This window comes from Macaca fascicularis, chromosome 3 (genome assembly GCF_037993035.2).
Source record: "Macaca fascicularis isolate 582-1 chromosome 3, T2T-MFA8v1.1".
NCBI lineage: Eukaryota > Metazoa > Chordata > Mammalia > Primates > Cercopithecidae > Macaca > Macaca fascicularis.
This window is the reverse complement of record NC_088377.1, coordinates 183,589,468-183,601,301: the sequence shown is the minus strand read 5'-3', so window position 1 is coordinate 183,601,301 and position 11,834 is coordinate 183,589,468. Positions and strand designations below refer to the sequence as shown.

The 11,834-nt window shown below is 42.6% G+C and overlaps 1 protein-coding gene across 1 annotated transcript; it reads left to right on the top strand.

The window, feature by feature from the left end:
* The first annotated feature begins 9,589 nt into the window (after positions 1-9,589).
* Positions 9,590-11,263, top strand: TAS2R38 (taste 2 receptor member 38). Its single transcript, XM_045387980.2, has one exon. It carries the CDS (start codon positions 9,692-9,694, stop codon positions 10,691-10,693), a length of 1,002 nt encoding a protein of 333 aa, XP_045243915.2. The 5' UTR covers positions 9,590-9,691; the 3' UTR covers positions 10,694-11,263.
* Positions 11,264-11,834: the final 571 nt, after the last annotated feature.

Genomic DNA, 11,834 nt, shown 5'->3' with positions numbered 1-11,834 from the left:
AAAAAGGAGTTGGTTGGAGAAGGAGTAATTTATCTGCCCAGAAATGTTCAGAGGAAGGTAAGAGCAGAAACAATGTACACAGGACATTACAGCATTTCCTTGTCTTGTGAAATGTCTATTATTTAGCAGCTTTACACTGTCTTCTACTCCTTCCTCTTCACCACCACAGACAAGAACACATGCACACACAAGTATGAGTACAGAGAGAATTTTAGGAATAACACATCACCTAGTATTCACATAAAACTTTACATTTGGCCATGCACGGTGGCTCATGCCTATAATCCCAGCACTTTGGGAGGCCGAAGTGGGTGGATCACCTGAGGTCAGGAGTTCGAGACCAACCTGGCCAACATGGTGAAACCTTGTCTCTACTAAAGATACAAAAATTAGCCAGGCGTGGTGGCAGGTGCCTGTAATCTCAGCTACTCAGGAGGCTGAGGCAGGAGAATCGCTTGAACTTGGGAGACAGAGATTGCAGTGAGCTGAGATCATGCCACTGCACTCCAGCCTGGGTGACAGAGTGAGACTATCTCAAAACAAACAAACAAACAAAAAACAAACAAAAAAAACTTTGCATTTGTGTGACACTTTGCAGTTTTCAGAGTACCTTTTAAATTTTTTTTTTTTTTTTTTTTTTTTTTTTTTGAGACAGAGTCTTGCTCTGTCGCCCAGGTGCAATGGTGTGATCTCGGCTCACAGTAACCTCCTCCTCCTGGTTTCAACCAATTCTTCCACCTCAGCCTCCGGAGTAGCTGGGATTACAGGCATGCACCACCACGCCCGGCTAATCTTTGTATTTTTAGTAGCAATGGTATTTCACCATGTTGGCCAGTCTTGAACTCCCGACCTCAGGTGATCCACACACCTTGACCTCCCAAAGTGCTGAAATTAAAGGCATGAGCCACCACACCCAGCCCCAGAGTACTTTAATCTGTACTATTTCATTGATCACAACAATCCTTTAAGATAGGGCAGGTATTTTTAATGACCATGTATAAATGAGGAAACAGAAACTAAGAGAAATGAGTTGCTAAAGGTCACTTTCTCTCTCTCTCTCTCTCCCCCGCCCCCCCCCCCCACTTCTTCTTCTCTCCCTCTCTCCCTCCCACTTCTTCTCTACCTCTCTCCACTCTTGTGCATTCTGGTCCCAAGGCCTAATAGGTTTAATATTGGACAAGTTAGTAATTGCATTCAGCTTCTGATAATAATGTTCCAAGCATTGTGGCTTAAGGACATAAGAGTTTCCCACTATCACATAATGAGAAGGCTGTGGTTTCAGCCGTCAAGGATTTCAGAGTGAAGCCTTTGAGATTCTCTTGGCTTTTGCCTCATGGTTAGAGTCCAACAATAACATTCGAGTTCAGGCATAGAAAAAGGGAAATGCAACAAGGGCTTTCTAAGAAATTCCATCCAATTACTTTTTCTTGTGTCATTTGGACATTCCTATCTGAAAGAAGGATGAGATTTGTAGTTCTTTTAAATTGGGAATACTGACATGCCTAATAAACACCGAAGTTCCGTTGACAATGGGGAGAATATGCATAGGCAATTGGTAGTAACTACCCTGGAAAGAATGGCAAATTGGGTGTATGGATTCTACCTAGGCCTACTGCTTGCTTCAACCCAACCGATGCCAGGGCTCTGCAGCGAGAGCTGTTGGGTGCTGCTGTCACATTTAAAAGAGTAATACCCACATTACACCCCTTTGCTGCTGTTCTTCTCAGGTAACAGGAATAACTGGCAGAGCTAGATTTGGGAATTACTGGAACTCTTGGCGCTATATCACCTAAAACCATCAAAGGCCTTCTTCAATTTCTAACAAGAGTCTGAATCTCACTTACAGTGGAGCATTCAGGTGAATGGCAATTAACTCCTACTGCTAAAAAAAAAAACCAATATGGGTCCTGAATAAAGTTTCAGCACCCAAGTGATGTTTAATCTCTGTGAAATGTGGCTCATTGCTGAAGTCCTAGAAAATCATCCTCTCTTATATCCCAGTAGTTGTCAAACATGAGTGTGCATCAGAATCACCTGAATGGCTTGTTAGAACACACAGTCATGAACACCTTCAGAGGTTTCTATTCAATAGGTCGGGGGCCTTACATTTCTAACAAGTCCCCTGGTGATCCTGATCTCCCTAGTGTGGGGTATCTTAAGCCTTGAGAATTATTGATATAGCTTATAAAAATCCATATTACTGGAGCTCACCTGAATGAATCTTTACTGCTTACAGCCAAAAGTGCCTACTTAATGAATTGTTCTTTGGATTCAGACAGAGTCCATAGGACTAGAACAGAGGACAAGGCCTCATAGCAAACACCATGTCCCCCGAACAAGAGCCTGCCTACACTTTGGTGCCTACAGTTTTGTTACTGGATCATTTCACTACCTAATTTTTTCTTCTCTTAGGATGAGTACCCTCCTGAATGGCTACATAATGGGTTATAAAGACATTCAGCCTTTGATCTTCTGTGCAGAATACATGTTAGAATCCCAGGAAGCCAGATGCGGTGGCTCACGCCTGTTATCCCAGCACTTTGGGAGGCTGAGTAGGGCAGATGGCTTGAGCTCAGGGGATTGAGACCAGCCTGGGCAACATGGTGAAACCCTGTCTCCACAAAAAAATACAAAACTTAGCTGGGCATAGAGGCGTGCGCCTGTAGTCCCAGATACTCTGGAGGCTGAGGCGGGAGGATGGCTTAATCCCGTGAGGCAGAAGTTGTAGTGAGCCGAGATCACACCACTGCACTCCAGCCTGGGCAACAGAGTAAGGCCCTGTCTCATAAAAGGAAATAAATATAAAAAGAATCCCAGGAGTGAATTCACCTAGATTTAAGCAAGGCCAATGTACCTACATTCATAAGAAAGCAAGGTTGGTCAAACCATTACTTTGGATTTAAAGTGAATGGCCAAATAAACCAACAAAAATCTAATTACTTGTCATATACAGTAAGGAGTAAAAAAAGAACAATACATAATCCCTACTCTTGAAGAACGCAATATAATTGAGGATACCCACGTAAACAAATACTTTTTTTTGAGATGGAGTTTTGCTCTATCGCTCAGGCTGGAGTGCAGTGGGGCGATCTCGGCTCACTGCAAGTTCTGCCTCTAGGGTTCACACTTCTCCTGCCTCAGCCTCCCAAGTAGCTGGGACTACCGGTGCCCACTACCACATCTGGCTAATTTTTTTTGTATTTTTAGTAAAGATGGGGTTTCACCGTGTTAGGCAGGATGGTCTTGATCTCCTGACCTTGTGATCTGCCCGCCTCAGCCTCCGAAAGTGCTGGGGTTACAGGCGTGAGCCATCGCGCCCGGCCACAAATACATATTTCAATACATATGGTAAGTGCTACAATAGTGCTATGAACAAAATATAATGGAAGCAAAGAAGATATAGGAAGCCTGTAGGAAGTGAGTAAAGGAAGACATCATCCCAGACCCACCTGAAAAAATTCTGAGGAATTTCCTTTTATGCTCTAACTTATGAATAGCTATGTTAACCTGTTGCACAGATCGACATGTTCTTTCAACCAGCGCAGCGAAATTTTCCCCCACTCCTTTCCCTTACCAGAACAGTGGTCTCCTGAGATATAAACCTATCCAGGCTCAATTTTTCTCTCTCTCCTGGGAATGGAATGAGCTATCACCCGCCTCCCTCTATCGCCCTGAGGAGTCCACAAGAGCAATTGCACTCCCCCTGCCCACACACACACACACACACACACACACACACACACACACACAAAACACAAGAAAAAGAAAGAAAAAAGCTCAGATAGGGCTGAGGTAGGAAAAAATGTTACCAGGCATCTTATCAAAGCAAGGGTATCTCCTCCAGCCCATACTCTAGATTGGGAGTTAGGCTTAGAGGAAGGAACGCCAGAAGTGAAATCAGAATACCTGTGGTTGGAATCCCAGCTCCTCAGTAGGTTAGTTCCCTTGGCCAAGATATTTAACTGTTTAACCTTCCTGAAACCACTTTCTCATCAGTACAATGGAAATATCATTACATTCTTCGCAGGGCAACAGTGAGATTCAAGGAAATTCAGACTATCATAACGCAGTAAGTGGAGTCTAAAATTTCAGTTGCGTGAGATAGGGGACCACATTACTGCTAGATTTAAATGGCTGAGGTGAGGATGCACCGCGAGACTGCCAGGAATTCCAGGCCTCGCGGTGTTCTGGCGCCACCTGGTGGGAGCTGTTAAATAGCGATCGGGGAGGACCCGGTCGCAGGGGAGCTGGAACTTCCTGGAAAAGCTGGAGTCCATTGCTTTGCCTGATTATTTGGGGAGATTGGAGGTCAGAGACTCCTCCTAGGTCTGTTCTTTCCCAGCTGTCTCGCTGTTCTAGGAATTCGGGCAGGGGGAGAACGGGAGATACCCAATCACGGGGGAAGAATGGGAGATAGCCAATCACTGGTTACTTTATATTGTAATCTCGCGGTAGTGGAAGAAGTCGCCCTGGCCCTGAGCCCAGTCTCACCTCCAGTCTCACCTATGGCTACAAGCCAGCCACGCGGGCCTCCCGTCTCCCCGTGAAAGCACCGAGCTCCTTCCTGCCTCATCGACTTCCTAGGTGCCATTTCATCTGTCTTGAGTGCTGTTGATGATGGCCACTGCCAGTGTTTCCTATTGACACTACCCCAAATTGTCTGTTTCCGGTCCGTAGTCTCTCCCCCAACATTGTTTCTTTCAGTTAACTCTGCTATCTGAAGTCATCTAGTGGTGTTTTTCCTCTAAAGTAAGGTATGACTTACTTTAAGCTTTATGGCTTTACTTTTACGGCTTTAAGCTGTGCTCTTTCAGTTCCTCTAATACCCTTTGTTCACCAGTGTGTCCTCAGTGCCCATTACAACTGGAATATATTTTGTTCTTAATAAACATATATTGGTATGTCCATTTCTCTAGTCATTGGAAACATCTAAGCAAGGTATTTTAAGGGAATGAAGTTTGATATTACTAATAATAGTGTTCTTCTGTCAAGCTAACGAAGACCAGTTTTTAAAAATCAATCCAAAGAATGGAATTCCAATCTCCAAAAATAAATGGCAGCAAAAGTCTAAACACAAATTTATATAGGTTAAGAATTTTTGACATCTGTTTAGTTGCAAAATCCAGGGACTAAGATTTTTTTTATTACATCTGATAAAGATGTGATCACTGACTTACATCACTACTAATAACAAATAAGGAGCTTTCATGTGCCTACCACTGCTATTACTGGCATTGCAGTTGACTTTACTGTTTTTATTTTCCTGAGTAAACCATTTTTCAAAAAATAGCCAATTGCTAAGGACTATCTACAAAAGAGATTATTTAGATAATTCCAAACAATGTGTGTACATAAGTCAAATGGAGGGGAAGTATAAATGAAGGTTTGTGTTACCTTTCTCTGAAAGAACCCTTGATTATTGAAATTTTTATTTTATTTTTTATTTATTTATTTATTTTTGAGACAGAGTCTCACTCTGTCTCCCAGGCTGTAGTGCAGTGGCACAATCTCAGCTCACTGCAAGCTCTGACTCCCAGGTTCATACCATTCTCCTGCCTCGGCCTCCCGAGTAGCTGGCACTACAGGTGCCCACCACCACGCCCGGCTAATTTTTTTGTATTTTTAGTAGAGACGGGGTTTTCACCGTGTTAACCAGGATGGTCTCGATTACTGGAAAATTAAGGCTGGATCTGGTGTTCCTAGAAATAAAGAACTTATTTTTTTTAATAAAAGGTTATAATCTTAATATAAATGGCTCTAACTGTACAGTTATATATCTCTGCTTGTGCAGTGGAGCGAGTTTCTACCTAGACTTTTTAGGGAGGCAAACATCTTTTCTAAACACCTTTAGTGCAATACCGCCACCTGGTGTGGTGAAGACAAGGAGAAAATTAGCTTAAGTTGAAAGTGCAGAACTCTGTCTGTGCTTGACACTCTGTAAGATTGACCCAAATGAAGTGGTCACAAACACAATTAATTAAATACAATTGCAACATCATGATACACAAATAAGGACTATATAAATATCTGTATATGAACAGTTCAGAATAAAACAAGAGTGAACATCTTTAGTAATCACTGACTTATGTCACTACTAATAATACATAAGGAGCTTTAGTCAAAACATAAAAAAAACATAAAAAAAGAAAACATAAAAAATACAAAGAGAAGCATCTAAAAACACCAACAGGGCAGCACCAATAACTCTTGAAGGATTAAAGGAGTATTTTAAATGAATATGCAAAAAAGAGGACTGGGTGAGGAATATCAAGAGCAACACATTAGAACAGTGGTAATAATAACTAACATTTATTGATTGGGCCATCATGTGCCAGTCACAATTCCAAGCACATCACGTGTGTTAAGTTAGGTAATCCTTGCATCCCTCTGAGGTGTGCATTATTTTGATCATCTCCATTTCATCTGAGATGAATGGAAAGAGTTCGATCACTTGTCAAGATCACACAGTGAGTAAGCAGGAGAGCCAGACCTTACCTCAAGGTGGCCTGGATCCAAAGCCCACACTCTCAACACAAGCCTTTGCCTCTAAGCTGGGAGCACACTTAGAGAAAGTAGGATGCCCAAAGTGTGGCTGTGTATAAAGAGTAAGTTGAGGGGGCCAGCAAAGCACTAGGCAGAGCAAGCTCCACTTCTTAGAGAAGATGTTATCACACAAGAGATAGCAAGCCAAGGCAGAGCCACTCAACTGCTCCTCTCCTTCCATCTTCACTTGTTCCCCAGTATGAGTGAGTGAAACGTGAAGAGCAATCATAAAAGAACTGGAAAAGTCATAGCATTTATAAAAATGGGAAAGAAGCACCAGAGTGGGAGGAAACATTGGTAAATAACAACCAGACTCTTAAATAATCCGTTTTCCAATCTCCACTGAGTAACTAGCCTGAATTTTTCCAAAGCTTATAGATGTGATCATGAAATCCATCCAATTCCTTTAGAAATGAAGGAGAGTTAGAAATATTGGAAGGCCAGAGCTCAACAAATATTTGAAAATGTTTAAAAGGGGAAAAAGCTAGACTTCAGAAATTATAGACATATATGTTATAATATAATTCCTGGAACGTTAAAAATATAATACAACGGCCGGGCGCGGTGGCTCAAGCCTGTAATCCCAGCACTCTGGGAGGCCGAGGCGGGTGGATCACGAGGTCAGGAGATCGAGACTATCCTGGCTAACATGGTGAAACCCCGTCTCTACTAAAAATACAAAAAACTAGCTGGGCGTGGTGGCGGGCGCCTGTAGTCCCAGCTACTTGGGAGGCTGAGGCGGGAGAATGGCGTGAACCCGGGAGGCGGAGCTTGCAGTGAGCCGAGATCACGCCACTGCACTCCAGCCTGGGAGACACAGCGAGACTCCATCTCAAAATATATATATATATAAAATACAACATTATGTTACAAATATAACGTGGGGATGCTATAGACTACTAAATGTTTCGTTTACAAAAATTTCATTCATTCAAAAATACATGTTAAGTAATAAATACCCTCATGAAGCTTACATTTTTAGTGGGGGGTGGTAGGTATAGACAATAAATAACTGAATATATGCAGAAATACAAAACAGGTTAAGTATTATAGTATGCACCTAATATAGGGCAAGGGATACGATTCATAGGGAAAGTCTCTCTAATAAGATGACTTTTGAGAGGAGATCTTTTAAAAATAAAGTGGGACTCGGGAGGACGTAGAGGAAAAATAATTCAGGGAATGAAAAGTGCAAGTTCAATGGTTCTGTGGTAGGAGGGTGCTTGGTGAATTCACAGAACAGGAACAAGGTCCGTGAGGCTGGTATGGAAACAGAGACGAAGATGACATCTGAGCAGGAACAGAGGCTCTGATTATATGGGACCTGTAGGCCACTGTAGGAACTTAGTTTTTTATAGTGTTAAATCCAGCTTAGCCTAAAGCTACCTTACTACATATTTTAAGTTCAGCCTAAACGTTTCTCTGTACATTGTGAACTGTAACATAAACGGAGTTGTAAACAGACCATAGCCTACTCTTGTGCCAATCACCAAATTTTGACCAATCAGTGGTGGCCAACTATTCAAACTGTGTTCAAATATGGCTGATGCTGAGCTGTAAGCAATCCTGCTGTTTCTGTACCTTACTTCTGTTTTCTGTACATCACTTTCCTTTCTCTGTTCCTGAATCTTCCACCACGTGGCTGTGTTGGAGTCTCTGTGCCTACTCTGGCTCTGAAGGCTGCCCAATTCATCAATTGTTCTTTGCTCAACTAAACTCTGTTAAACTTAATTTGGATAAGGTTTTTCTTTTAACAATAGTGAGGGAGTTTAAAGGCCCTGAAAGGTTTAAACAGGGGAATGACAGGCTCTAAGTTATATCTTGTCAAGATTGCTACTGTTGCTTTGTGGAAAATAGAGTAAGGGAATTGGGAAACAGAAAGAACAGTTAAAAGGCTCCTGTAATAATTCAAGCCAGCACTGTTCACAATAGCTAAGACTTGGAAGCAACCCAAATACGCATCAATGACAGACTGGATAAAGAAAATGTGGCATATATACACCATGGAATACTATGCAGCCATAAAAAAGGATGAGTTCATGTCCTTTGCAGGGACATGGGTGAAGCTGGAAACCATCATTCTCAGCAAACTAAAACAAGAACAGAAAACCAAACGCCACATGTTCTCACTCATAAATAGCAGTTGAACAATGAGAACACATGGACACAGAGAGGGGAACATCACACACCAGGGCCTGTCAGGGGGTGGGGGGCAAGAGGAAGGACAGCATTAGGAGAAATACCTAATGTAGATAACGGGTTGATGGGTGCAGCAAACCACCATGGCACGTGTATGCCTATGTAACAAACCTGCATGTTCTGCACATGTACCCCGGAACTTAAAGTATATTAATTAAAAAAATAAAAATAATACTAATCTGAACCAGCTATGCCCCCTTTCCTCTCCCTTCATGACCCAGTGCTAGTCTTGTTCATGTTAATATTCTCCTTGCCAAGCACAGTGCCTGGCATAATAATGATGATTGCATGAAACCTTTGGCAACAGCAAATAAAACTGCAGTTATACACTGACACATGGAAAGGAACCATGCGTTTGTCTATATTAAAAACACAGCCTGTGATAAGTCATTACTTCACAGGTGAGAGAAGGAATGCAAATGAAAAGAGACTCTATTTCGAACCTTAGATCACCAAGAATAACTGCTTTGCCTGCTGCGGGTTTTCTCAAAACCCATAAGCAAATCCTGTTCTCTTCTCTACTCTCACAGGTCCAGATGGGCATGCAAAACTGGATTTGGGAAATTGAGGCTCTGTTTTGTTTGCATCCCTGATGCTGTGCTGTGGCCTTCTGGGGAGGCGGTTGTACAGGAACACCTGGATGTATTAATCTTGCATCACCCAAGAGGCAGAACCATCAGCCTTCCACCGTATGATAAGCTCTTACATGTATCCAAGAGATGTTCTAGAGAAACAACATCCCTCTAAGTTTCCTGCCAGAACTTTTGATGCTCTTGCTTTGGGATAGATCTAGGGAAAGAACTGGATGCTTTGTGAAGGAAAGGTCCTGGCTTGGAACGTACATTTACCTCTCTCCACTGGGTGGCCACTAGGTCTTTAGAGTAGCCAACTAGAGAAGATTAGCCAACTAGAGAAGAGAAGTAGAATAGCCAATTAGAGAAGTGACATCATGTTAACTGTAACTCACATCTGCACTGTGTCCTATGAAGTCAGGAGCACATTTCTGTTCATTTCAATCCTGGAGTTTGCAGTGGGGTTTCTGACCAACGCCTTCATTTCCTTGGTGAATTTTTGGGACGTAGTGAAGAGGCAGCCACTGAGCAACAGTGATTGTGTGCTTCTGTGTCTCAGCATCAGCCGGCTTTTCCTGCATGGACTGCTCTTCCTGAGTGCTATCCAGCTTACCCACTTCCAGAAGTTGAGTGAACCACTGAACCACAGCTACCAAGCCATCCTCATGCTATGGATGATTGCAAACCAAGCCAACCTCTGGCTTGCCGCCTGCCTCAGCCTGCTCTACTGCTCCAAGCTCATCCGTTTCTCTCACACCTTCCTGATCTGCTTGGCAAGCTGGGTCTCCAGGAAGATATCCCAGATGTTCCTGGGTATTATTCTTTGCTCCTGCATCTGCACTGTCCTCTGTGTTTGGTGCTTTTTTGGCAGACTTCACTTCACAGTCACAACTGTGCTATTCATGAATAACAATACAAGGCTCAACTGGCAGATTAAAGATCTCCACTTATTTTATTCCTTTCTCTTCTGCTATCTGTGGTCTGTCCCTCCTTTCCTATTGTTTCTGGTTTCTTCTGGGATGCTGACTGTCTCCCTGGGAAGGCACATGAGGACAATGAAGGTCTATACCAGAGACTCTCGTGACCCCAGCCTGGAGGCCCACATTAAAGCCCTCAAGTCTCTTATCTCCTTTTTCTGCTTCTTTGTGATATCATCCTGTGCTGCCTTCATCTCAGTGCCCCTACTTATTCTGTGGCATGACAAAATAGGGGTGATGGTTTGTGTTGGGATAATGGCAGCTTGTCCCTCTGGGCATGCAGCCGTCCTGATCTCAGGCAATGCCAAGTTGAGGAGAGCTGTGACAACCATTCTGCTCTGGGCTCAGAGCAGCCTGAAGGTAAGAGCCGACCACATGGCAGATTCCAGGACACTGTGCTGAGAATGGATATAAAATGAACTCTTCCTTAATACGCCTGTGAGTCTTCATGAATATGCCTCTGATTCCTCAGGAATACAACTCTGATTCCTCACAAAGCCTTCCGATTTCTTCTGTAAAACACAACGGAAAGTCTCTCCACTTTGTATCAATGAACTAACTTATAGATGAATAAAATAATTATGCACTATACATGGCCTAGGCAAGAATAATGTTGGTGGCACCCTAGGTTTGTTTTGATAAAATGAACAAAATAATTAGGTGAGGTATTTGGTGTAAATCCTTTATATACTATAGCTTATTATTGGTATGAATCAAACCATGAGAAATCACCTCTTCTGAAATACCTATATCCCAAAATAATATGTTTGACTTTTAACATGACTGCTAAACCTCTTTCTCAGAACTGGTGCTAGCATCATATTTGGAAATATTCACTACTACAATACGTGTATAATCCTCTTCAAACTCCACAATTTTCATGGAAACAAAAACAAACTTGGAAAGATAATTATGTCATAATTTCAGCTTCAAGAGGTACCACGTAACTTCAACTTCAAGAGGCACAAGAAAATAGTGTATTTTGTCTGAAAATACACTGATTCAGAAATGCACTTTGACCTACTTTATAATGATGGAAGAGAAGCAGATATTTGTCATCCAGTAGGTGACCTGGATGCCAGTAGGTGCCTTGTGTGGACTTTCTGGCTATGCCCAATTTGCCTTTGAAGATGGTGCTTTGCCTGGTACCAAGTATTTGTCTCTCTAGTTGGGGGCCCTATCAAAATCGCCCAGCTGAAAGGTATATTGTAGAGATTTGGCATTCTCTGTATTCCTGCAGAGGAACCCAGCCAGGAAGGCGCTCCTCAAATCAAGTACTGAAAGACTCAGGAGAAAACAAGGTATTCCAGACATTTAAATCTTGACAGGCTTCACAGTTCACAGGCTTCACAGTTGTAGCAGCTCACCACCAAGGCTCTTAGTTCTGCTAGCTGTGGGGCCAGAGAACTGTTTCCTCCTCTCAGGCACTTGGTCTTAATAGATCCAAATCTTCACCTCAGTTTTCCTCCAAAAATTAGCCATTTCTTCACCTCCAGTGGCTACAAAATTTGCAACTTCATCTGGCTTCCTCTCCTTGGTGGAC

What these genes read in the sequence shown, in the direction of transcription:
- TAS2R38 (XM_045387980.2), top strand. Translation starts at nt 9,692, where the DNA reads ATGTTAACTGTAACTCACATCTGCACTGTGTCCTATGAAGTCAGGAGC.